The 27661-nt window shown below is 41.5% G+C and overlaps 1 protein-coding gene across 7 annotated transcripts in view; it reads left to right on the top strand.

Annotated features, from left to right (window-relative positions):
- OSBPL10 (oxysterol binding protein like 10) overlaps positions 1 to 27661 on the top strand; it is a 328443-nt gene that overhangs the window by 130684 nt on the left and 170098 nt on the right. For 5 of the 7 annotated variants that reach the window (XM_073023668.1, XM_008009361.3, XM_073023671.1 and 2 more), the window contains one exon: positions 23262 to 23453. The exons of the other annotated variants lie outside the window; for them this stretch is intronic. In XM_073023668.1, the coding sequence (XP_072879769.1) occupies positions 23262 to 23453 (192 nt within the window). The remainder of the gene's footprint in view (positions 1 to 23261; positions 23454 to 27661) is intronic. 7 annotated transcript variants of the gene reach the window in all.

Raw genomic sequence — 27661 nt, 5'->3', positions numbered from 1 at the left:
GCCCTTTTTCATGTGAAAAAACCTTATGAACTCCAGTGCATTGCATCGGGCGGTAGGCATTTATAAACTGCCTACTGTGTGGGGCACACTGTCCTTGGTACTCTTTCTTTACAATTTATAGTGTAGAACCTTTATATTCCTAGATTCTCATCATGTATTCATGTACTACAAAAAAAAAAAAAAAAAAAAAAAAAAGCCAGGCGTGGTGACTCACGCCTGTAATCCCAGCACTTAGGGAGGCCGAGGCGGGTGGATCACTTGAGGTCAGGAGTTCAAGACCAGCCTGGCCAACATGGTGAAACCCCGTCTCTACTAAAAATAGAAAATTGAACCAGGTGTGGTGGCATGTGCCTTAGTTCCAGTTACTTGGGAGGCTGAGGCAGGAGGATCGCTTGAGCCTCGGAGTTGGAGGTTGTAGTGTTGAGAGCCTGCGACTGCACTCCAGCCTGGGTGATGGGAGTGAAACCCTGTCTCAAAACAAACAAACAAACAGGAAAAAAACTTTGTGCCACAGGAGTAGGTTGCTCAAATGTCACAAAAATGTGTTTTTCTCCTATAATAATTGTAGTAAATAGTGCACTGTCGTTCATAGGTTTTTTTCAGTGCATCACCTCATCCCAGGGTTTTCCCACCTTGGTACTACTGACATTTTTGGCTGGATAATAGTTGTTGTGAAGCGGTTGTCATGGTCACTGTAGGATGTTCAGCAACATCCCTGTACTCTTTGCGTCCTGATAGTGTACCTCCTTCCCCCCACCGCCTGCCCCCGACTGCCGGTTATGACAACCAAAAAAGTCTCCAGACTTTGCTGAATGCTTCGGGGGAGGAGGGGAAGGAGCGTAGTCACCCTCATTGAGAATTCCCTGCCTCTGATAATTCTCACAGCAATCTTGTGGGGAGGTCTTATCTCCATTTCTGCAAATGAGGAAACTGAGGCCCAGGGAGGTTCCATGGTCACATGGCTAGGGCATGACAGAAGTGAGACTTGAGGTCATCCCCCTATGTTCGGCTCTTCACCTGAGTTTTTTGTTCACCCTGCAGCTGCTGGGAATGGTGTTTCAGTGTCTAAGGAGAGAAGCAAGGCCAGTGGGGAGGTTCTGCCGTTGAGCTTTTACTCCTGGGAAGGGCCTTGTTCTCTTTGCCAGATGCAAGGCAGCCTATCCATCATGTCTTTGAGACTCCTGGGCATCTGCCCCAGGAAGGGATGCAGAGTGGGACGTGTTTCAGCCGCGAAGCTAGAATGCTCTCTCAGTCCCGCTCTGCCTGGCTCCAGGGATCTCCGGACTCAGTCACAGGATGGAGGGGGTTCTGAACTTTGCAGTCTGAGACCCCCTTTGCCAGGATACTGCACAAATCAGAGGAGAGCTGCCTGTCACCTCTGGCGCATGTTGCTGAAGAAGCAAATCACATCTTTCGGAAGTTTTATTCCCCTATGCCCTGTGTTGCACTGACAAAGTGGAGAAGAGATTGAGGAGAATGTTCTCTTGAGGCTGAAGTTTGACAGCTCGTGTGAGTCGTGCTGGTCTGGGTAGGACTGGCAGAGCCTTGGCCTGGGCACCTTCTGGCCCTCCTCATGGGCTGTAGCCACTCCGCCATGGTGTGGACCGACAGCAGCGCCGCCTCCTCCCTCATCCTGCTGCGGGCAGATGCGGAGAGAGGCTCTTGCCGGTTTCCTCTTCATTGGTCATCAAAGGTAAATGACGGAGGGGCCAGGGCTGAACTGGGAAGTGGGATTGGAGGGGCACGTTTGCTCTTCAGCTCTCCTTCATGTCTCTGGCTGAGAAAGAAGTATGTCTCTCTTAGGACTTCTCGACACAGCCTTCCAAGGCATCAGGGATTTCTGTACAGTGTGAAACTATAAATATTTTCTCCCCCCAGTGGGATGCATAGTACAGACTGGTTAAACTTGAGGAAGTGTTTTTTTTAGAATCTGATTTTTGAAATACAAAAGAATGTTACTAGAGCGTTCCTTGGCTTTTGAAATGAGAAAAAGATATCTGTCTTTTCTCTTGTGAAATTTTTTTTGCAACGTTAGATACTGACCTTGGATAACGGCTTTGATTGTCTGGTTTTGAAGCCAGTGTCATGTTGTTCATGCTTTCCTCATTACTTCTTGTACCAAATTATATGCAGACGCAACACATTAATGGGGGCAGTTCAGGAATGGAAGAAACTCGAGTATTCTTTTCAATCGTTCTGTCGTTGGCCTTGACCTTGAGCTGTTCCCTTTTTTTTGTACTTCAGTTTCTTATTCTGTAAAGTAGAGGGAGCATTTCCTTCTCGTGTTTTATAGAGACATTGCAAGGCTAGTAAATTAGTACTTTTGGAGAGGTTTAATCAAAGACAGGTTCAGTAGCTATTAATATCATGATTATAATGATGCCATGATGACGAATAGTGTAATTGCCAGCTTTATTTACAGAGGGGGTTGTGAGAGTTACCTGGGAGCGCTCTGCCGCTGACCTCTGCTCATTTCTATGGAGAGTGAAATTTCTCTCTCACATTTGTTTGAATAAGGTAGAATTTGGTTTCCTTTTTTACATGTTGGAAGCTTTTTGCTGCCCCTTGGCTATTTGCCCCACCACTCTGTTCTCCAGAGTAACCATTCTGGGCAAGTAAATGTGAATATTGTTTTCAACCAAAGGGGAAAGTGGGGTCATATTTTATATTTTCTCTCATGATTTATTGTTTTTGTTTTTTGTTCGTAGTTTTCACTTAACTAGGTCTTGGGAATTTTTTTCTTTCTTTTTCTTTTTGAGATGGAGTCTTGCTCTGTAGCCTGGGCTGGAGTGCAGTGGTATGATTGTAGCTCACTGCAGCCTCAAACTCCTAGGCTTAAGAGATCCTTCTGCCTCAGTCTCCTGAGTAGCTAGGACTACAGGTGTGTGTGACCATATCCAGTTAGTTTTTAATTTTTTTTTTTTTTTTTGAGACAGAGTTTTGCTGTGTCACCCAGGCTGGAGTGCAGTGGTGTGATGTCGGCTCACTGCAACCTCCATCTCCTGGGTTCAAATTATTCTCCTGCCTCAGCCTTCTGAGTAGGTGGGATTACAGGAATGCACCACCACACCCAGCTAATTTGTTAATTTTTAGTAGAGACGGGGTTTTACTGTGTTGGCCAGGCTGGTCTCCAACTCCCAACCTCAGGTGATCCACCTGCCTCGGTCTTCCAAAGTGCTGGGATTACAGGTGTGAACCATCACGCCTGGCTAAATTTTTGTAGAGAAGGGGGCTCACTATGTTGCCTAGGCTGGTCTCGAACTCCTGGCCTCAAGAAATCCTTCTACCTTGGCTTCCCAAAGTGCTGGGATTACAGATGTGAGCCACTGTACCCAGTCCAGTCTTGGACATTTTTTCATGCCAGTGTTTGTGTATATATGTATGTGTATGGAGCTGTCATTTAAAATAGCTGCATGATATTTAGTGGAATACATATAAGTCTTATCCAATCTCTCGTGTAACAATGTTATAGCAATCTCTTGGTGGGTATTTTTTTTGGTTATATAGTAGACCCTTGAGCCTAGGAAAGGCCTTGTTACGGTATGAAGTGAGACCTTGGTAAGGCTAGTGAAACCTAGAATTCTAGACCTAGAATTATCTCTAAAACACACACAGGCAGGACCAGAAGGAATCTTCTAGTTATGCCTCTGTGTGCTTTAGAGATAATTGCTCCGTTTTTCTGGGCCTCAGTTTTCTCACTAAAAGGGAAGATTAGACTTGAAGATATACTCAGATCTTATCCAACTTTTAATGTTATAAATGTATGCTCAAATTGCCCGTACTATCTATTGCTGTGTAACAAACTTTCGCAAACTTAATGCCTTAAAACTACAATCCTTTATTTAGCTCATAGCTCTGCTGGACATTTCTTCTTATCTGGGCAGGCTCAGTTGATCTGTTGACAAGTGGGTCAGGGGAGCTTGTATTCCTGGATGGCCTCACGTGTCTAGTGGTGGTTGGTTCTGTTCACATGTGACTTGGCATAGTTTCAGAGGTAGCAGGAGCAGAAGATGAAAGGCATCTTGAAGCCTAGGCTTGGAACTGACACAGTGTCACTATAATCACAGTCTCTTGGACAGAGCAAATCACACGGCTAGCCAGATTGAGGTGGAAAGAGCCACCAAACTGGCCCTGAGACCACCCAACTCTGAACTTTTTGCTAAGTAATGAAAGGGATCTTGAAGTTTAGGCCACTGTCAGTCAGTTTTCTGTTAACTTGCAATGGAGAGGGTTCCTCACTGACATGTATATGTCACTATTAAGGATGTGATTAAATGAAGAAGAGAAGCAAGTAAGGCGTACCTTTCCTTCTATTTCATTTTAATGTATCAGACAATATTTTAGACCATTGGCCGTGCTTTTAGATGGCCTTGCATTCTCGGCTTTTGGCCAGACATGCTTTTTCAGCTGTTCTATGTTAATCCTTAACCTGAGCAAGAGGTCAGAGCAGGGAGCAGGCACATGGGAGGCAGTCATTGCTCCACATTTATTCTGGGGCAGAAACACAATTAAGAGGTTGAAGCAGCGGCTCTGGCCTAGGAACATGTTATTCTTTAACCTGGTTACTTTTTGTTTTAAATGCAGTAGGGCACTTGAGAGTAGTAGAGCATGAGTTTTAAAAATAACTGACGAAAAACGTCACTGGGTGGAACTGGAACCAGATAACGGAATTCATGTTCTTCATGTTTGAGATGAGACGCGCAATGCATTTTCTACCATGACCTTGAACTTGCCATATGTCTTTATTGGAACAAGCTGTGGGGAGCTGGTAGTGGGAAAGGGAGATGTGAAATTCTTCCAGGACAAGCAGAGAGTGACAGCAGAAGAGAAGGTGAAACGTGTGCCTGAGTCAAGGAAGGCAGTTCAGCAAGACGTAAACTTAAGGAAAGACCACAAGGGGTTATGGCAGAGTATGCAGAACCCTACAACACCATGTCCAGGACCAAAGGAACAACAACGCTTCAGGGCAGGTGTCCTCTGAACTCAACCCTGATTCTGCATCATCTTGTATAGCACAAACTGGTGACACCTGTGACTTTACCTTTCCCAGGGTCCCTGCTGCAGGTAGGCTCAGCCTGAGGGAGGTGCTGGCAGGAGCCTCGGAGGCAGGGGGCGCTGACGTGCTTCTGTCCTTCAGCTCACCTTGGGAGAGCTCTGGACTGCATCCCCCCGGCAGGATCCTCGTCCCATAGGCAGCCCTGCTGTGTGTCTGGTCTTGCAGGTTGGCTGCAGCTTCTGGGCCCTGCTTCCAGCCCCTCTTCCCGTGATCCTGCAGCCCTGGAGGGTGTAGCAGTATCTCACGTAGCTGATCTTCAGGTTGCCTTCCTCTTCTTGGCTGTTCTTTCTGCTGTTCCGTCCTCTGCGTAACCGATTTTCCGTGTTAAATTCCCTCACTGAGACACTTCTGACTTCCTGACGGGACAAAATCTTGTTGACTCAAACTGTCTTCTCTCTCTGTGTTTAGTGTGAAGGAGTCTATGTCTTAACCACTCCTTTGAAAGACTTATTGGGAGTCAATGCAGATATGGATTGGGGTAATGCCAGTGAGTAGTTTAAGGAAAGGACAGCTCTGAGGAGGGCACTTGAGAAGGTTTGCTACCACAGTGAGAGAAATAACAGGCCGGGCCTGGTGACTCACACCTGTAATCCCAGCACTTTGGGAGGCCTCAGGTGGATCACCTGAGGTCAGGAGTTTGAGACCAGCCTGACCAACATGGTGAAACCCTGTCTCTAGTAAAAGTACAAAAATTAGCCAGGTATGGTGGTGCCCGCCTGTAATCCCAGCTTCTTGGGAGACTGAGGCACGAGAATCGCTTGAACCTGGGAGACTGAGGTTGCAGTGAGCTGAGATTGTGCCACTGCACTCTAGCCTGGGCTACAAAATGAGATTGTCTTAAAAAAAAGAAAAAAAAAAAACCAGGAATGGGGAGAATTGCAGGTGACGTGTGAGTGGAGGCTGAGATGGGGGAACCACCTGGTGGATAAATGATGTAACGAGAAAGGGGAGAATGAGACCTTGGGTTGGGGGATCCTCGAAGTGGCAGCCATTTGTGACAATTGGAAATCTGAGTTATTTTGAGGAGTCACAGTGGACATTTGTGATTCTTCTGAGAAGAGGTGACAGTTGAAGACACAAAAAAAGAAGTTCTTTGTAGAGGAAAGTCCATACGAAAAATGGATCTTGGGGTTCACCCATAGTTGGGGGATAGAGGAATATAGAGGACATGGATGAGCTAAAGGATGTACACTCAGATACAGGAGGAAAATTCGGATGGTTTTTCATCCCAGCTTTGAAAGGTGGGCATGCTCAGGTGCACCAGAAGCTGCAGAGAAAGAGAGGGGCATTTGGGATAAGACCTTTGGATTTGCCCAAAGGATAGTCAAGAGAGTGGTATGTTTATATGTGGCCACTAGCACTAGATTAATTGTTCCAAATAGGATTTATTTATTTATTTATTTATTGAGATGGAGTTTCGTTCGTGTTGCCCAGGCTAGAGTACAATGGCGTGATCTCAGCTCACCGCAACCTCCACCTCCCGGGTTCAAGCGATTCTTGAGCCTCAGCCTCAGCCTTAGCCTCCCAAGTAGCTGGGATTATAGGTGCTCATCACCAGGCCCGGCTAATTTTTTTGTATTTTTATTAGAGACGGAGTTTTACCACGTTGGCCAGACTGATCTCGAACTCCTGACCTCAGGTGATCCACTCCCCTTGGCCTCCCAAAGTGCTGGGATTATAGGCGTGAGCCACTGTGCCCGGCCCCAAATAGGATTTTTAAAATAGCCATTTCTGGTCAGATGCAATGGCTGACGCCTGTAATCTCAGCACTTTGGGGAGGCCAAGGTGGAGGATCGCTGGAGCCCAGGAGCTTGAGACCAACCTGGGCAATATAGTGAGACCTTGTGTCTACAAAAAATTAAAAAATTAGTGTAGTGTGGTGGCATATGCCTGTGGTCCCAGCCACTCGGGAGGCTGAGGCAGGAGGATTGCTTGAGCCTGGGAGGCAGAGGTTGCAGTGAGCAGAGATGGTGCTGCTGCACTCCATCCTGGGTGACAGAGCGAGACCCTGTCTCAAAAGAAACATAAATTTTAAAAACAGCTATTTTAAAATTTTGTCATGGTTCAGTTATTTCAGATTTGCATTTTGTAAAGCACATATCTCATCTTTTCAATGCCTTGACCACAGTTGTGCAGGATTCCTCTTGAAGTCAAATAAGTAATGCACAGGTGAGCCAAAGAAACTTGAAATGGTAGCAATCCTTGGATAGAAAAGAGCCCGCCCTGCTGTAAGTGACAGGTTTTGGGAATCTCTGAAAAGCATCAGTTTGCCCATATTGCTCCTTCTCTGGGTCGTGCAGAACAGTAGAGATTTTCAAATCTGGACTTGGTGGAGTGACTACTTTATGCCTTTTTTCTCTTTTTAATGTGTGCTGTGTGGGACTCATGCTTTGCAGCTCCTCTTGGTGAAGTCTGAGACAGAACTGCTTCTTACTGAATTCTGCTCTGTGTGTAATAAACAGTCAATGTTATAAGGAAATTGAGGAATAACAGAATGTATTAGTTTAACTTTTTTCTTATTATAAAAGCACTATAATTGCACATAATAAAATGTGAAAATAGGCCGGGTGCGGTGGCTCAAGCCTGTAATCCCAGCACTTTGGGAGGCCGAGACGGGCGGATCACAAGGTCAGGAGATCGAGACCATCCTGGCTAACACGGTGAAACCCTGTCTCTACTAAAAAATACAAAAAATTAGCTGGGCGTGGTGGCGGGTGCCTGTAGTCCCAGCTACTCAGGAGGCTGAGGCAGGAGAATGGCGTGAACCCAGGAGGCGGAGCTTGCAGTGAGCTGAGATCCGGCCACTGCACTCTAGCCTGGGCGACAGAGCAAGACTCCATCTCAAAAAAAAAAAAAAAAAAAAAAAAGTGGAAAATAGAGGAAAGAAGATCCTGGTCTCATCTCTCTAAAACAACCACTTTAACAATTTGGAATCTCTTCTATTGGTGGATTCGCTTCCTACTTTAGTAAGTAATTTTGAGCCATTGCTTCTGGTCTCTCTCAGTTTTTATCCAGTTGCCCTGGGTATACAGTTCTGCCTACATGAAGGAGAAATAAGAGCAGCTTTATTGTAAAATATTCTGTATGTTCCACATACCTTGTGGAATAAAGAGAAGCCCTTTCAGGGTGAGCAGGAGAAAATGGAGGCAGGCAGACAGACAGCATTAGAATTGCTGGTGGAGGGTTCCTGGATCCTTAAGGTGTTCGTTTTTATTTTCGTTTAAAAAAAATTAATGTGAAAATCATATGACATAAAATTAACTATTTTATTTATTTTATTGAGATAGGGTCTTGCTCTGTCACCCAGGTTGGAGTGCAGTGGCACAAACACGGCTTACTGCAGCTTTGACCTCCTGGGCTCAAGTGATTCTCCTGCCTCAGCCTCCCAAAGAGCTGGGGTTGCAGGTGTGCACCACCTCGACTAGCTAATTTTTTTAAAAAACATTTTTTTGTAGAGATGGGGTCTTGCTATGTTGCCCAGGCTGGGTTTGAACTCCTGGCCAATAGTGATCCTCCTGCCTCGGCCTCCCAAAGTGAGCCACTGTACCTGGCCCAAATTAATCAATTTTTAAAGAGGACAATTAAATGATGTTTGGTACATTCATTATGTTGTACAGCCACCACTTCTATGTAGTTCCAAAACAATTTTTGCTACCACAAAATAAAACCCTGTGCCTATTTGTAACTACTCCCCATTTCTCTTCCCTGAGCCCTTGACAACAACCAGTCTGCTTTCTGTTTCTATGGATTTACTATTCTAACTATTTCATGTGAATGAAATCATATGTGACTTTTTGTGTCTGACATCTTATTCTTTATCATGATGTTTTTGAGTTTCAACAACAATATGGCATGTATCAATACTTCATTCCTTTTTATGGATGAATATTGTTCCATTGTATAGATGTGTCACATTTTACTTATCAATTTATCAGTTGATGAAAATTTGAGTTATTTCTGCCTTTTGACTATTGTGAATAGGGCTGCTATAAAAATTTGGGTATATGTATTTGAGTCTGTTTTTAATTGTTTTTTGTAAGGCATTAATCTTATTCCTCACTCTTTGGGTCGTCAAATATACAGGCTGAGCCAGTTTACTTGGATCATGGCAGTTCACGGTTGGAACCAACACATTTTGCTTGCTGCTAAGCAATTCTCTGCATTATAATGATTTAAGTCACAATCCCAAAGATAATACATGGGTCTCCTTTTGCCTGACTGGTGCTTTGTTACAGGAATCCTAGTTCAGCATCTTGTCCCTACGGTGTGAAATGTTAGAATCTCAGCCATCTTATTATAGTTGCTCATGGGGAAAAACCATCTTTATACTGCTCTGCTCAACAGCAGATCTTTGTCATGTAGCCCCAGACCCTAGCGTCCCTGTCCCTTGCCTCATCTGCCCTCTCTCTGCTCAGAGCATCTGCACTCATGGCTGCTGCCTGTGTTTGATCTAGAACTCATGGTCCAGGGCCACCAGTGACTGTGGAGCAGTTCACATGTGACTCCCTGAGCACAGAGTATATGTCTTGGAGATACCCAATCATGAACTTATGATCAGATATGCTCTATTTACAGTGTCTAGATTAGTCCTTTGTCTGGAAATGTATCTCTGTATTCCTCAACGTAGCTCTTGATAGACTTGAGGAGGAAAGGAACTTTGCTGTTATGCCAACTGGAACTTTAGCCTTTAGAATAAATTGGGGCAGGAAAGAAAAGGAAGGAGGGCCAACAATGATCAGAGGTGTCAGATTAAAGCAAACATACCATTTTGCCACTGTCTAGCACTCTGAAACAATGGGTATTTATTGTTTTAGATGGGTTCTCCCAGAAGGCAGAGCCTCAGGGATGAAGGTTTGGGTGCAGGAATGTGATCCCGGAAGAGTAGAATAAGGAGAGCAAGAGAAACAAAATGTGGAAAGAGACAAACCCAGGAGGTGTGCTGTTGTGCTGATTACAGCTGTGGGCAATTTAAGCTGAATCCCACTGGCAACCCTTGTAGGAACCACATAGAATATGCTTCAGAATTCTCCACCCCAGACACAGGTAATGGGATTATTATCTCCTGGTTCCCATCTCCCATTGATCAAGGGCTGCCCCATGGTGGGAGGTGGGTGGGGTTAACTCTCTCTTGCATGCCTAGATTTGCACTTGTACTTGGCTGAACAGTTGCTGTGGACTTTCCAAACAGGCTTCTGTAGAAGAGTCCCAGGTCAGAAGGTAGGAGGTAAATAGCACAGCCGAGTCCTCATGCTGTCTGTGTGCCAGTAGTTGGCTCAGCAGCCAGGAGTTAAAATGTGGATTGAGAGGGTGTAAGGCAGGACACACATGTGTCCAGTATGTGTAATTTCCACATTTTTTTCATCTTTTTGTCGCCGCTTATAGCCACCTCCTATATCTAAACCTAAATCAAGGTTTTAGGAATATCCCAAAATGATAGCGTTCTATTATGGAACGTATTCTCAGCCTGGCTGTCGGTGAAGGTCATGTTTTTGTCCCCAACCCCATCACTTCTCTTTTGCTCTTCCCATATCAATTTTGATGGAATTAGGCCAGTTGATCCGTTAGACTTAAAGCCACTAAGTCTGTTAAAGCTGTAAGAATCCAATTAGATTTTAACACAAGATGAAACTCTTAAAAAATGAATAATTTGGACTCTTCAGCAGGTAGCAGAGTCTCTGGGGACAGGAAGAAATGAGAAAAAAGTCTCATGTACTATCATGCAAGGAGTGATAAGAGTTTAATTTTCTTCTTCATGTGCTCTAAAGTCTGTTATGACAGTGGCGTGCTGGCTCGGAAGCCATAGTAGGAGTTGTAGTAGGAGCTTTTGTGTGTTATGTAAAGCCCAGCAACTTTTCTTTTGCATTTCCTGTGAGGATCACTCTGTCCCCGGAGTATTAACACAGAGCCAACTTGCTCAGGTATTGACACCTGTTAGCCAATGCTGCTTCTGTAATGAGCCTGGAGCTTCTTGCTGAGCCAGTATATGCACTGGTGAATTGATGGAAACTGCATTTTTAGAGCTCACACATTAGGGACACTCCAGGGTTCTATGATTATAGGGCTGAGATACTTCAAGAGAAGTCCTAAGTCTTAGCTAAGGTGATATGGAGACATCATTCCTTAATCAAAACAGCGAAATCATCAACCATTATGTATACAGACCTTAAGTGTGTGTGTCATTTTAACTTAGAATCTTTACCCACCAGTCTTTGGATAAAGTTCCAAGGTCCATTCATCAGGCGTGGGCTTGCTGCTAGAGTTTCTGCATCATCTCCCTGGTGTAAAGCGTATCTATTATGTATTACTTATAATTCCTGTTTTGATTTGTTTAAAGAATAGGGCAGCCTGATCACAGAACACGTCTAGATTTTTAGAAATAGTTTTTATTCTTTTTTAGTTGTCATGCCTGTACCTAATTCAATGGCTGTTTTTAGCAACTCACTTTTATTGATATTTTTCAAATCATACATCTTAGTTTCATAAAGACAATTATTTTCATACTTTTATTGGTTTATTATTTAAATTGTGTAATTAAAGTAATAAGTACAGCAGCAGAAATAGAGTAGGGACTAAATACTGTTGGCTGTTTGTAAATACCCAGCTCAGCTGGTGGGGGCAGTGTGCAGGCATAACCAGCGAAAGGCTTTGAGCCTTACACGGTCAGCACTAGAATGCATCAGCCAGTAGGTTTTGGAAGAAATGTGGTGGGACATCCAATTAGTTGGTTAAACTGAGGACATGAAAGCATCTACGACAGCTTTTCTAACTCTGCTACCTGAAATCCTGAGACGGGGCAACACAGATATCTTCTCATTTAAAATGGCCTAACCCTCTCCTGGGTTGTTTCGAACGGCTCCATCCACACACTTTCTGCGTGGAAATCCTGGCGCCCTTGGGCAGTCCTTCAGGCTCTTATTCGCTGGCCCAGCTCTGCAGATTTCAGTGACTGGAATGACAGCAGCCTAGTGCCTGAACCACAAATACTGCTAACGATTCCCTGTCTTGAAATCGTTGGTAAAAATGGAGAGATCTGAGAGCGAGTCAGGTGCTTTCCTTTGTGCTTCAGAAATTAGTAGAAAAATAAATAAATAAAAATAAGTAAGTGAATCTTGTTGGCTCTGTTTACTCAGGTCCTATGTCTGGATTCAGGATTCTTAAAAGTTCAAGACAGGATCTAAACGTATTTGTGTTTTGAAAATAAGCCTAGGCCAGGTGCGGTGGCTCATACCTGTAATCCCAACACATTGGGAGGCCAAGGCAGGTGGATCCCCTGAGGTTGGGAATTGGAGATCAGCCTGACCAACATGGAGAAACCCCGTCTCTACTAAAAATACAAAATGAGCCGGGCGTGGTGGTGCGTGCCTGTAATCCCAGCTACACAGGAGGCTGAGGCAGGAAAATCGCTTGAACCTGGGAGGCAGAGGTTGCGGTGAGCCGAGATCGCGCCATTGCACTCCAGCCTGGGCAACAAGAGTGAAACTCCATTTCCAAAAAAAAAAAAAAAGCCTAGCTTACTGTTAGCATAAGCCTGTGAGCCTGCAGTTTATTTCTGCTTTGGCAAAAGTGCCTTACTGAGAATTAGGGAGAGATTAAATCTACGTATATAAGACACCTGTGTATGTGTTCCATACTTATAAAAAGCACAGGAGAAAAGAGGAAGCCAAATATCAAGACCTTCTAAGATTCTGGCCAAATACAATGCTTTTAGGAAAATTACCTCATGGAGCCACGGGTTATAAGGTTTCTGTAGCCTCCTGTGGCTATCACCATAGGTGAGTTAGTAAGGTGCCATCTAGCCAGACTTCCTGTGTTATTAGCAAAACTCGCATTTTGATCTTAACTTCATCAGCAGTACCAAGCTTGGAATAGTAATTAGTGGGATTTGTTCCACAGCTCCTGTAGGAGTCTGCACGCCGCTTGGGCATGTTGATGATGTCGTGATTTAATTTTTTTAGCATGAAACATTTTGAAACACAAGTAGGCGTGCCCTTTTGAGCTTGGCATTTTTGTGCCTGAGCATTTGGGAAGGAGATAACGATCTCTTAGTAGACAGGAGTTGCTCTGTCAGAGATTAGTTATTGATTTCAAGAAAAATCAAATTTGCTTCTTGAAATGTTGTTAGAATGACATCGGACTTCTCATCCCATGGCTGGCTTGACCCACTGGTAGGAGACAGATGTTTAAACATAAAATAGGAGCCCTTGCCCCCATGTTCCTGAGTGATCATTTATAGAATTCCTCAGCACGCACTTGCCTTTTGTTCTGTGATTCATTTCTGGCATAAAGTATCGTCGGGTCGATGACAATGAGACATGAGAAGAAATAGAGCATAGAATAAATCATGAAATGCCCATCTTCAGGGCAGTAGTAATACAATTTTACGATGAAAATTATCCGGTCGAAATGATCCATTCCGTGTAGACATAAGTAAATTGTATGCAAATAACAATTTAATACCTGAGTATGACCCTGAGGAGAAAGCTTATTGAAACCCATTCTTCTAATCTGCTTGTCATTCTCCGTGTCTGCGTCAGCCTTAGGTGGTACCAGGCGTCTGGCTTGCCTGGCAGCTGTCTGTAATTTCTAATTCAGGAACTAGTCTCTCCCATCCCTTATCTATATTGCTCTGTGCTTTGCTTACTCCCACCTCTGCCACTGTCCATCTTGCTGAAACACGCCAAATGAACTCTCACCCCAGGGCTTTTGTGCTCTGTTGAGATTCTATGTAGAATGCTCTTACCCAGATGGCTTGACTCACTCCTTTACTTCATTGATGTCTTTAATCAAATGTTACCTTCTCATGAAGCCTTCTCTGGCCACCTGTCTAAAATTGGAAAGCCGCCTCAAGTTTGTTTTCTTTTTTTCTATCCCTGCTTCATATTTTACCTATTTACCTTTTTAGGGGGTGGTGGGTGGGGAGGACCTCTTTCTGTCACCAGGATGCCATTTCCACGAGGGCAGGAGTATTTGTTTTGCTCATTGTTGTACTTCGTTCCTGAGAGCAGTGCCTGGCACATAGCAGATGTTTATTAAATACTTGCTGAATCTCTGAATAATGCGAGTTGGTTGGTGGTGTGCCAGGTTGCTTTTTGGACATTTCATGTTTATGTATGGTAAGTGTGGTGGTATGTATGTCTTTTCCAGACTCTTCTGCCTATTTGGAAAAGGAGAAGAGACAGTAATGAACCAGTGTTGATATTTTTAAAATTAGGTTTTCAGGGAAGAGGCAGTGGTTTAACCAGTGATAAAAGTTGAGGTTGGGGGGATTTATTGCTCTTTGTTTACCACATTCATAGCTTTTGCAAGGTGAGGCCCTGTATCAAATTCAACAGAATACATCATGGCTGGTTAGATACCGTCTCTGGCCTGGGAAAGGCCATCCTCGAGGAGAAGCAGTAAGCCGTGGAGACAGGTGACTCCTGAGTAATGCACGTTAAGTGCTATGCGTGGCGTAGTCTACATTTTGTTTTTACATCTATATACATACTGCCCATCAAACGTTACTCCTGTTATTAGGAATAATTAAAAACCATATAAACAATTAAAAGTATTTAGCTCCATGTGGTTTAGCCCTAATGAGCTTATTGTTTAAATACCTGAGAATTAGTGTGCTATGTTGGCCTTTGATATTAAAAAGTAATTTTTTTCCAAGATGCTAACTCAGCTCCTGGTTGTGGTGTTCCATAGAGAGTTGTGGTGACTTTTTTGGACCTCAGTTGAAGACAGCTGAGTGAATTACCTCAAGTGAGGCAGTGAATCCTCATGTCCTCATCACCTTCCAAGGCCCTACCACCTAATAGCATCACTTTGGGGTTAGGATTTCAATATATGATATATGAGTTTTTTTTTTTTTTTTTTTTTTTTTTTTTTGATGGAGTCTTGCTCTGTCACCCAGGCTGGAGTACAGTGGCACAATCTTGGCTCACTGCAAGCTCCGCCTCCTGGGTTCACGCCATTCTCCTGTCTCAGCATCCCAAGTAGCTGGGACTACAGGCGCCCGCCACCACACATGACTATTTTTTTGTGTTTTTAGTAGAGATGGGGTTTCACCGTGTTAGTCAGGATGGTCTTGATCTCCTGACCTCATGATCCACCCTCTTCAGCCTCCCAAAGTGCTGGGATTACAGGCTTGAGCCTCCGTGCCCGGCCACAATATATGAGCTTTTTTACGGGGGAGGGGACACAAATATTTAGACCGTAATGTGCACATATAGGTATGTGTTTGTATGTGTGTGTATTTCCATTGTAGCTTTGTTAATATTTGTATCTGGTTGGGTGAGTTCTTCCCTTTTGCTCTCCTTTTCAAAATTAACTTGACCTTTCATGAAACTCTATTCTTCTATTTACATATTAGAATAATTTGTTGAGTTGCTCAAAAAATCCTGGAATTTTTATTACAATAATTATAAAGCAGATTAGGAAGAACTGACATCTTTACAACATTAAGTTGTCCCATCCATTTACCTGATATGTGTATTTCCATTTTCTCAATTCTGCATTGATTTCTTTTCATGGATTAATTTTTTTTTTCTCTATAAAGTAAAGGTCTCGTATACTCCCTGTTTGGTTAATACTTGTACATCATAGTTTTTATTGCTATTGTGAATGATATCTTATTTTCTATTTTCTGATTGGTTATCGTTGATATGAAGGAATGCTATTGGTTTTTCTAAATTCATGTATCTGGCAACATTGTGAAACTCTTTTTTTTTGTTTTTAAATAAAGCAGTCACATCTACAGTGATTATTTTCTAGTCCTATTTTGTTGACTAGTGCTTCCAGTAAACAGTGGTAGTGGAATTCTTGTTTCTAATATTAAAAGGAATGAAGCTAATTTTTAAAACATTAAATATGATTTAAATATGATGGTTACTGTAATTTTTTGGTTTGTAGCCTAATTAAGAAAATTTCTTTTTATTCCTTGTTTTCAGATTTTTTCTCTATTAAAGTGGCAATTCAGCATTTAACGGTTTCTATATTTATATATATATAAATATATATATATTTATATTTATATATTTATTTGTATTTATATACATATAAATATATTTAACGGTCTCTATATTTATATATATATAAAATAAAATTATTTTCTTTGGGGATCTGTAATTCTAGGAATATAACCCACAATTGCCCTACTTTCAAAGGAGTGTGTTGTGTGTTTATTTGATGATGATAAGTGGTTAAATTGAAGTTTTGGGTAAGAATAAAGATAAAAATATGTAACCGTTATCAGCTTTCTTCCTTTCTAGCAACTATTTTAAAGTCTGCCCTGGGTCAGATACTATTTTGGATGATGAGGTCCTTCTTTAATTGTGAAGGCCCAGCTGGAGGGGCTGAATCTCTAATCAGGTGTTTTCTGAGTTGAGTCTTGGATGAGATTTATAATTTGGGTCCGAGTTTTGTATGATTCATTTACCTTTTGGGAGCTGTAGACTTTAGATCTATACAGGGAAAGGACTAGACTAATGTCTGAGATTCCATCTAGCTCTAAAATTGCGTAGTTCCAAAGCATGAGAAATGCAGCGAATTGAGCTTTGTCAGCAGAAAGTCTTTCATGTTTTCACAATAAAGCATCCAAAAGGAGTCTTGGTACTTGGAATTGCAAGGCCCCCAAGCAAATGGTGTGGATGGAGGATGCAAAGCGGAGAAGGTGGAAGGTTTTGAAATCACACTTGACATTCTGGGTGGATCTGTGGGAAGTGGCGAGAGAAGGGTGGTGTGCGATAAGGGGGTCAAATGCACAAGGACAGTTCTTTCAGTTGAGTTGGGACCTTCAAGTTTGCCCTGGAGATTGACTAGGGATTCTAGAGCAGTTGAATTAACTGTTAAAGAAGAATCAGGATTTATTGGCAAGGGGGTGGGGAGCGTGGAGGGAGGGGAGTTCGATGATTGGGGGATGGAGGAGTTGAAAATGATGGGGGAAAAAAAGCGAAAAATGTCAAGTTTTGTTTCTCACTATTTGTAGGAAATGAAATATATACATTTGCTTGTGACAGTTTTTCAGAGATCTGGCATTTGCATGCATACTCATAGATTCAGGACAGTGTTTAGAAGCAGGCTAGAGACATCGTCTCTGGAAGAACCACAATTTTTCATTTGCACACACATTTGCATGCATTTATATTGCCATTTGAGAGGGTATTGGTATAAAGTTAGTGAGAAATGTTTAAGATATATTAAAGATTTGAAGATGAAATTTGAGGAAGAAATTTTCTATGCCTGGTTACTTAATATTGAAACTGTATTTCTGAATGAAAACAGGAATTTGGAAAAGTAGAGAGAGCTAGAACAAATTTGAAAAGCTAATCATGGAAATGAACTTGGAAAATTTCCCAGTTTTAATTCTACTTTAGGTCTGTTTAAGCTTGAAAGAATAGACAACTAAAAAACAAAAACAAAGCAATGCAAATTAGGTCAATATGAAGCTATTAAGCAAAATACTGGAATAGATTCATTTAAGAAACGGTTCACATTTTATTCAGATGTTGACTGTCAGGAAAGTGAAATTCCAACTAATTTTAATATACTATTTTAAAAATTGTTCTGCTGTTTCTTTTTGTTGATTTTGAAGTATATTTGCTTTTAGAGGAAAAGGATTTTTATCCTTAGCTTTCACATATTTAGATATGGCACAATTTTTTTTTAGAGGAATAGAAGAAATACAATCCAATGATTTTAGTTGGTTAAATTTGTTCTTCAAAATACATTTCCAGACTTGTTAGATTTTTCTGTTTCCCTTGGGCTATTTTTTCCTGAAATATAGTATCTTTTTTTCCTCCTTGCTATGAAGGAATTCAAGGAAGTGAGGAAAATATGTTTCAAAGTAAATGTCATTTGAATGTTGTTACAATTAGTTGGTGCTCAGAAATTTTTCACATCAGAAAAATTTTCTACAGTAGAAGTGGTTATCTCAAATGTCTATTTGAGTTCTTATACCCCCTTTCCTCCCTTGCCTCCTTTTAATGCTAGTTCAGCAATTACAAACTTTTGATACATGTCTTAAGAGGTTTTTAGGACCAGCTGATCTTTTCTATTTGGAACTTTGTTTATTGCAAGTATTAAGGGAAACTTTGCATTATTTAAACTAATTATTTCTTTTTGGTAAACCATGTAGGTTGGATTAATTTATAGGGAACTTTGCTTTCTGTAACAGGTGGGTTTCTGAAAATGTGAAATCATATTTTAAGTGCATTTTTTTTTCTCTGAAGCAAGTGGTTTTTTAGTAATTAGGATGACTATCTTTTAAAGTTAAGGAAGCCTTAAGACTGTGACTACTTAAGATACCAAGGACCAAAATGGCCATATAGTTCATTCAGGGACCACTTAACAACCATTCACCTATAATGAGGCTTGAAGACCTCATTTTATTTATTAATGATGGTATTTATTGCATACTTTATGACATATGCTTTATGTGTCTCTTCTCATATCTTTCTCCAGCAACCCAATGAAGTAGGTAATATTAAACTTTAGAAAGGAAGATACCTACATTTTCTAGGTTACACAGTTTGCAAGTGGTGGAGCCCAGATTTGAACTCAGGCAGTTGACTTGAGAAAGTGTGCTCTTAACCACTCCCTACATTGTCCATAGTACTGGACTGGTACTGGGCCTGTAGATGGTCCAGTGCTTCTTGCTCTAAGCTTTCTCGCACTTGGCTTCTATCTCCCAGGCTTGTTGCCCGTTTACCTTGGTTGGACAGATTCTTTCTAATGATTCCTCTCCTTTTCCAAGAATGCTCTCCTTTCCTAAATGGCGGTTTTGGCCAGTAGATCCAAAGAGTATGTGTGTTTTGTCTTCTCTTTGCAAACTTGGGAAATTTAGGAATCATTCAATGAGAATGTAGGGAAAGACCAAGAGGCCTGTGTGATTGTGTGCAGATATCTGGACAGGCTGTGAGCATTAGCACTTGGTCTCACCCGCTCCCACACTCTTTTTTGCTGTCACCCCCATCATCAGCCAGGTGCTTACGAAGCGAGGGGACATAAGGAGTAGCCAGATGAGCACCGATGGCTGTGTGAGGGATAATTCTCCTAAGCAAAGGATGAAGAAACTTGCTCTTGACTCAGAATTTCCCACAGATGGCACACTTGGTGTTTCTAGGCACCCCCATTGAAGTAAATATTTGGAACAAAAATCTACCATGTTGTTTCTCAGACTCTGTTAATATTTTAAATTAATAGCGAAGATAGGCTTTTATGACGTGCAAGCATAATTTTGAAACAAAACCTGGAGATTGTAGACAGGCTGCCTTTTGGAAACACAGCCTGCTCGTTTATAGTGGCTGCAATTTGCTGCCTTTCTCACTTGTGCTTGTAATGACTGATTACCTGTGGGATTTACCAAGGGTAAGACTTTTTTGTTCATGTTTATCCTGAAAGGAGGCATGGATGTGAATTACACTGTGAGAATCCCCAGTTAATGGAAAATTAAAGGCTTTTTGACTCAGATTTACTGCTTGTAAATTCAGATGACAGCCAACCATTAAATAATGATCATGGGGTTGGACATTCACCATGGAATAATTTTGCTCTTGGGTGAATTTCTTGATTTATTGCCATTCATGGTGATACTGCTACAGGCAAAGGTGTCTATTGCCAGAGCTGTCTTCCTCTCTGATTTCTGATGAGTCCTCATTTCTACTCAGAATTAGAAGTGTGTGTGTGTGTGTGTGTGTGTGTGTTTTCCCCACAATCTTGATATTTAATGGCTGACCCTGTACGTATTTAATTACGTTTTGGGCTTCTGACCAGTCTGACCCTGTAGAAAATAAGAAGGTCAGCGACTCAGCAACTGCTTAGGATTTTGTGCTAAGCAACTTCTTAACATTTTAAAAATCCATAAGGTTTTCATTGTTCGAGTTTTCAGTGATATTAAGAAACAAACGTTGTCCATGCAGCTTCTGCATGTCAGGCACTGTGCTAAGCATTTTATATGCATAATCTAATTTAAATTTCATGATGATGTTTAAGGGTCAGTGTTATTATTTCTCTTTTTAAAGATTAGGAAATTGATGCTTAATGAGAAAGCTTAAATAACTCACCCCAGATCACATGGCAAGAACAGGGGTTTGGTAGGGGAGGAGTGGGGATAGAGGTGTGTGTATGGAGAATGAAACTTATGTGTCTGGTTTCAAAGCCCAGGGAAAAAAATCTGCCTTTTCCTGGACTGGAATAAGCCTTGCTGACAGTCAAAATATATTTCAGTGGACTGTTAATACTTAGGCAAATTTACTGTTATTAAAGAAATATCCTCTTTCTCGCTCTACTCTCCAAGTGAAAAGATTGAAGCTGAAAGTAGGTGATTATTATAGCTCATTTTGATCAAGATATATATAGTTCTTAGACCACACATTTCTCCAATTACCTAACATATGGTTATTTCCTATCTTTATCTGCATTCTAATTCGTTATGTCCCAGTCAAATCTAGAGAATCTTTACAATCTGCGGTATTTCAAGGTGAACCAAAACTCTGATTTCTACCCTGGCTCTCACCCCACTCCTCCATCCCCTGGTGATCTGTAGAATGATGAATCATTAATGTTTAACAGTTTTAGAGCTGTGCCTGTTAGCTGAGGCCTGAGGCTAAGACTACCTTGGTATCCAGACTGTTGGGTTGCTATGTCGTGTGCTGCCTTGCCTGTCTAGCTTCCCAAAGCCTACTCAGGCTTCAGGCCCATCACCCTTGGAACATCCTGCCGTGATGAGATGAGCTCACTTCTTTGACATTTTCTGGCTGTATTGCCAAATTAGCCCCTGTTATGCACCATCTTGTAAGTGTGCATCTGTGTATGTTTCCCTCCGTCTGTCTCTGTATATTTGCATCTTACATCCCCAGCAATATTATAGGTATCTATGGTGAAAAACTGTCTCATACATTTTGTTTTCTTCCTGACACTACACAGTATATATTTGCCTAGGCACATAGTAGGTATTCAGTAAATCTTTGAACTGTAGGAGCTAGATGATTTCCACATTATCTAACTTGCCTTTTCTCAAGCTGAGATGAAGTATAGGAACAATTAGAATGTAAAGTTTATGCAGAATTAAAATGTTTTCAATAGGGAATACATTCATATAGTTCAAAGTGGAAGAATATAAAAAGTATACAGTGAAAAAATCTCCCCTCTTCTCTGTTTCTATCCTCTCATTTCCTGCTTCTGCACAAATAAGCAGCCCCTTGATAGTTTTATATGTATCCTTCTGCAGTATGTTTGTTTTAAGCAAATAATTTTCAACAAGTTAAATAACAAAAATACTTATTTACCTCATGTTGAAAAAGCTATACTTTGCATACTATAGAACAATTATGTGCCTTCCTTCACTTAACTATCTAGCTGAGAGCTATTTCCAGATGAAATCGTAGAGACCTCTCTCATCGTTGTCTTATAGCTTGGTAGTATTCCATTACATAGATGTACCATAATTTATTTAACCCGTCCCATGCTGACGGACATTTGGATTGTCTTCTGTCCTTTGCCATCAAACATAGTGCTGCGGTGACCAACAGGGACATAGAGCATTTCACCTGGCTGCAGGTATGTCTGGAGGATATATTCCCAGACGGGATTGCTGGAACCAGGGGAGACACGTTTGTATCTGTGACGGGTCTGCCGATTGCTGTTCTCAGGGTTTTGCCATCTTTTTGACTTCCACAGACTTGTTTCTCTGTGGCCCTGTTGACAGATTGCATACTCAGACGTTTGAATTTTTGCCAATCTGATGGGTGAAAGATGGTTATCTAAAGTAGTTTGAATTTACGTTTATCTTCTAAGTACAGTTGAACATATTTTCCTATGTGTTAAAAGCCCTTTATATTTTTTTTGTAAGCTGTCTTCATACCTTGGCCCATTTTAATAATTATTTCCAGCTCTACAATTTTCCTAGTTTATAGGTTGACTTTGTTGGTGGTCGTAGTGGGGTATTTTGTTCGTCTATTTGTTTCCTTTGCAGAAGTTTCCAGTTTTTAGGTAATCAAATTTATCAAGATTTTCTTTATTCTGTTCTTTTCTTTTTTTTGAGACGGAGTTTTGCTTTTGTTGCCCAGGCTGGAGTCTAATGGCGCAATCTCGGCTCAGCGTAACCTCCGCCTCCCGGGTTCAAGCGATTCTCCTGCCTCAGCCTCCTGAGTAGCTGGGATTACAGGCATGCGCCACCACACCTGGCTAATTTTGTATCTTTAGCAGAGATGGGGTTTCTCCATGTTGGTCAGGCTGGTCTCGAATTCCTGACCTCAGATAATCCACCCGCCTTGGCCTCCCAAAGTGCTGGGATTACAGGCGTGAGCCATTGCACTCGGCTAAGCTTTTCTGGTATAGCTTTGGGATTTCAAAGTGTTAGGCCTTTCCTATCCCATGGTTACATGTTTTCTTCTAGTACTGTTTGTTTTTCTTAAATCTTTGATCCATTCGAGGTCTGTGATCTGAGAGATGAATCCAGCTTTGTTATTCAGATGGCTTCCCAGTTATCCCAACATTTACTGAAAAATCCATCTCCACTAAGTTGAGATGCCATTTTTATCATCAACTAGATTGTAATTTGGATTATATATTACCACAGGATGAAATGTAAACACTGGACTAACAAATGAGGAATAATTGGTGGACAGCTTAGTTGATGCATACAGCCGACATTATTAAGCACTTAATAAATTAAACAATTGTGATATGCCAGACCTTGGGGATATAAAGATGAGCATGAAAGCATCTCTTAAGAAAGTAACTGGATAATCAAGTAATCTTGATGCAGTGGAATAAGAGCAGCAGAGAGGCTGAGAAAGCCAGGGAAATGCTTCACAGAGCAGGGAACACCATGCTGAGTTTCAAGGTTCAGCAGAGGCTGACCAGCCACAGAGGAAGGGCATTCTGGGAAGAGGAAATAATAGGTAGAGAGGCAGAGCTCCATGAGCGTCCATGGTGTGTGGGTCGGGGAGGGCGGGGGGCAGGATTTTGAATAGCTGTTCATGGCCATCATGTAGGACAGGAAGCACAATTGGAGATGAAACCAGAAGGGCAGCTAATGGAAGGGCAGTTCAGTGAGTATCTGTGGGATTTGGGCATGCAGTGTTGTTATACCTCCCCCATACCTTCATCTCCCTAAAGAGATGTAGGAGGAAGATGAAGAGGTCCAAAATGAATAGAAGCCAACACTTAGTTGTGTTCTGCAGGTCAGTTGTTGAGTTTTGACACCTGTTGCTTATTCTAGAGTGCTCCAGGCTCCCGAAGCCGAAGTCTCACTTTGCTCCCACATGGAACACCCAATTCTGCGTCTCCCTGTAGCCAGAGACACCTCAGTGTGGGGGCCCCCGGTGTTGTCACAATCACGCATCACAAGTCGCCTGCAGCCGCCCGAAGAGCCAAGAGTCAGTATTCCGGCCAGCTTCACGAAGTCAGAGAGGTAGGCTTTGCTCTCCTACTAGGTTAAGCAGCCCCGGGGAGGTGGGGGCTGTGACAGGGGCTCTGCCGACTCCTCTTCCTTTGCGCCGTCTTGATGTGTGGAGAGAGGACCAGCAGCAAACCTCCCAGCTACACCGCTATGACAGTCCCTCCTGGTTTTAAAAAAGTTAATTGTTCCTATTTCTTAGGTTAAGCGAATTGTTAGGAGACTTCTCTCAGAATTCAGAAAGCAGAGAAAGCAAGCGTACAAAAATATGGATGTAAATGGAAGTACAGTTAAATCCACGCTTGTAGCAAAGACTAGGCCAAACTCCATGGATAGTAAGAAAATAACTCTGGGTGTTTTGAAACTCAGGAAGTGTTGGACATAATGCAGATTCCTCCCATTTTCTGCCCTGCTTCACTTTTTCTCTCCTCTCCTCCTTCCCTTCATAGACACACTCCACGGGGAGTGTTGGGTAGTGAAAAGAATACTGTCCTTGAAGTCAGAAGACTGTTGGTTAAGAGCATCTCTTTTAACAGCTCCAAACCTCAGTTTCTATACCTGTAAAATGGAAATAAAACAGGCTTTGCCAACCTTCTCTGGGGAAATAAGAGGATCATTTGTGATAATGAAAACTCTTTAATTGTGCCTTATAAAAGTGACATGAGGTTCCGTTTAAATTTTGCTTTTGATGCACTGGGAAGTCGTCAGTTTGGGGATCCCAGATCCTTAGTATCCCTGTCATCCTCTGCAGCTGTTAGAGAGAACAGACTCTCAAATAAATGATGTTGGTTTTGGTTGCCTACTTCTTTGAGTGCTGAGTTTTTTTGCTCTGCAGCTTACTTGGGTACAGACCAGTTTGCTTTCCTCTTAGAGAAAGTGGCAGGGCTCTTCCTCCGTGTCACACAGAATGAGACTCCTAGACTAGGGTCTTGCTGCTGCTTGAGTTAGCATGCATCTTGCTTTAGTTTTTAAATGTCACAAGCCAGGTGTAGTGCTCTGTTAGCTGACTATCTTGGTTCTGAATCTGGCCCAGGAAGGACAGTCTAATATCAGAGTCAAATCTGTAGATGCATATGAAAGACACATTTTTTTCTTGAAAGATTTTACATGTATATACTCTGTCTTGCCTAATAAAGAAAAAGTACAGAGTCAGAATTCTATTGGAATTTTCAGGTAGAACGCTTATTTTGAAATAGTCATCCTGATGTGTTAAAAAGGAAAAAAGTGGGCGGGGCCTGGTGGCCCATGCCTGTAATCCCAGCACTTTGGGAGGCCAAGGTGGGTGGATCACTTGAGGTCAGGAGTTCGCGACCAGCCTGGCCAACATGGTGAAACACCATCTCTACTAATAACACAAAAATTAACTGGGCATGGTGGCGTGTGACTGTAGTTCCAGCTACTTAAGAGGCTGAGGCAGGATAATCGCTTGAACTGAGGAGCCAGAGGCTGCGGTGAGCCGAGATAGCCCCACTGCACTCCAGCCTGGGCAGCAGAGCGAGGCTGTGTCTCAGAAAAAAGAAAAAGAAAAAGTGGCTATTAGCTTAATTGTGTTACGTTAGTTGATATGATGAATGATTGTGCACAGGTTTATATTTCTTTTTATTTTTCTTAGCACCTTTTCAAAACATCGTATAATGGAAAATGTTCAAATATATGCAAAATAGAATAGTAATGCAACCTTATATCCATCACCTTACTTTAACAATTCAAATTTTCTGTTGTTCTTGTTTTATCTATTTTTAATTCCCCCACCACTTTATTTTTCCTGCTAGAATATTTTAAAGAATAGTTAAGTTGTATAAAAAGTTCCTGTTAGATAAATACCGTTACATTAACTGGCAGTGATAAAATGATACAACACTTAACTATGATACCATCGTTTCACTTTTATGTAGACCTCATTGCCGATTAGTTTATGAGTCACTTGAGACCGTAACCTTGAACAAAGGCAGGTGAAAGTTTATGGTATTTTGATAGTTTTCTTTATTGTATTATAATGAATCTCTGTAGACTTACTGTTAAAAATGATAAGCCTGTATGTATGAAAAAAAATATTGGCCGGGCACGGTGGCTCACGCCTGTAATCCCAGCACTTTGGGAGGCCGAGGCGGGCGGATCACAAGGTCAGGAGATCGAGACCATGGTGAAACCCCGTCTCTACTAAAAAATAGAAAAAAATTAGCCGGGCGCAGTGGCGGGCGCCTGTAGTCCCAGCTACTCGGAAGGCTGAGGCAGGAGAATGGCGTGAACCCGGAAGGCGGAGCTTGCAGTGAGCCGAGATTGCGCCACTGCACTCCAGCCTGGGCGACAGAGCGAGACTCCGTCTCAAAAAAAAAAAAAAAAAAAAAAAAAAAAAAAAAAAAAAAAAAAAAAAAAAAAAAAAAAATTTTTTCTTAGGACTTGTGTGTATTGAGCAATGACCTAAATAAAGGTTGAGGTACTTTAGCATGATTAATTAGTAGCATTTGATTCAACAGAATCTTTTCTACCTTCATTTTAAAAGAATTCAATTTTTTAAAAGAATAGAAGTATGGCTTTTGTGTGTGGTTGTACAAAGAAGTTTAATTTATATAAAGTCTATAATGCAAGTTTATATTGCAAAAAATGTATTAAGAAAATTAAAATTACCTATAATTCTACCTCCCTACAGGTAACCACTGTTAATCTTTCAATGAATTTACTTTTGGGTTTTTTTCCCCTGTGTATTACAGATGTAGATACGTAAAAATCTATACAGAGTGATCTAAATTTTGTAAATGTATGCTTTTTTTCCCTTTATATTGTTTTTTCTCTGTTGTCTATCTATTGGGGAAAGCTATTGAAAGTTCCCATAGAGTTTCATGATATGAAAAATAATTAGGTGAAACCAGGTCCGGTGGCATGCACCTATAATTCCATCTACTTGGGAAGCTGAGGTGAGAGGATTGCTTGAGGCCAGGAGTTCAAAACCAGCCTGGGCAACACAGCAAGACCCCATCTCAAAAAGGAAAAAGAAAAAGTAGGTGAAATGCCTCTATAGCCATTTGGTTTGGTTTTTGTACTCTTGGGTGATGGTATATTTCTTCAGGTTCTTGCTTTTTGTATATTGATAACCTTTATTACTCAAAATTTAAGTAAGATTGTTGACATACAAGTGCCAACACTGGTAATGGAGAGAACTTTAGGGTGCTGAGCCCATTTAGGAAGAGTTTAAAGTTTCAGTCCTCAGACACTGTGTCCACCTTCACTCCTAATGGGAGATGGGTAGCTGTTCTGTGGCATTTGTCATTTTGTGATGTGGCCAGGTCCATCTTGGGAACTATCCGAGCAAATTGCACTCCTACTAGAAAGTTCCGCAGTTATTAATTTCAGCATAAAGGCCACTGCTTGAAGGTTCCACTGTATTTATCTATAAAATAGCTAGAAGAAAATGGAATAGCATTTTTAACCCAGCTGTTCAGGGAAGATAAACTTATGACCACAGAAGCAATGGAGAAAATCATCATACACAAGACAGATGTGCCAGAATATCAGGAGAATAAAAGAGAAATAGCCCAGCCAAAGGCAATAAATAGTAAATGGAATGCTACAGCATTGGTGAAAATAATGGGACAGTTTGAAAGATTAAATGGTTATCCAAAATATAAAGAATTGAGATACCAAAGGTCGGAACCCAGCATCTTCTCAGGAAGTGGTTAGGAGAGATCAGTATAGGGAATCTCAGAGACTGTCATCATGAGGAACAGATATATTCTCTTTAGCAATTCAAGAAATGAAAATTAAAGCAACTGTTTGTGAAATTATCAGAATTAATTCTAGCCCATTATTGGTTGGGGTAGTAAGAAATGTTGACTGTGCTGCAGATTGTCTTTTTGCTGCAATGCTGCAATCTGGTGATGTATAATAAGAATGAAACATAAAACAAACTGCATTGCCAGTGACCCATACATTTCCTGCTGGGAATCATACCTGAGGAAACAATTTATGGAACTGGGACTAGGAGGAAGAAAATTAATTTGGATAAAGCTATTCATACTAATAGAGGCATAGATTCAATACAAGATATTAAGGGAATGACTAAACAATAATACATTTTAGATTCTAAATTACTCTATAGTAATTTAAGATAAGAGTCATGTCAGTATTATTACTACATGGATATGTATGCATAAAATGAGTAGGAAAATAAGTATACAGAATAATGTATATACATTGGACCCTATAGTCATCTTAATAAGCTCCAG

The sequence above is a fragment of the Chlorocebus sabaeus genome, chromosome 15 (genome assembly GCF_047675955.1).
Source record: "Chlorocebus sabaeus isolate Y175 chromosome 15, mChlSab1.0.hap1, whole genome shotgun sequence".
NCBI classification, from domain to species: Eukaryota; Metazoa; Chordata; class Mammalia; order Primates; family Cercopithecidae; genus Chlorocebus; species Chlorocebus sabaeus.
Note: the sequence above shows the minus strand (reverse complement) of the source record. Positions and strands in the feature narration are given on the sequence as shown.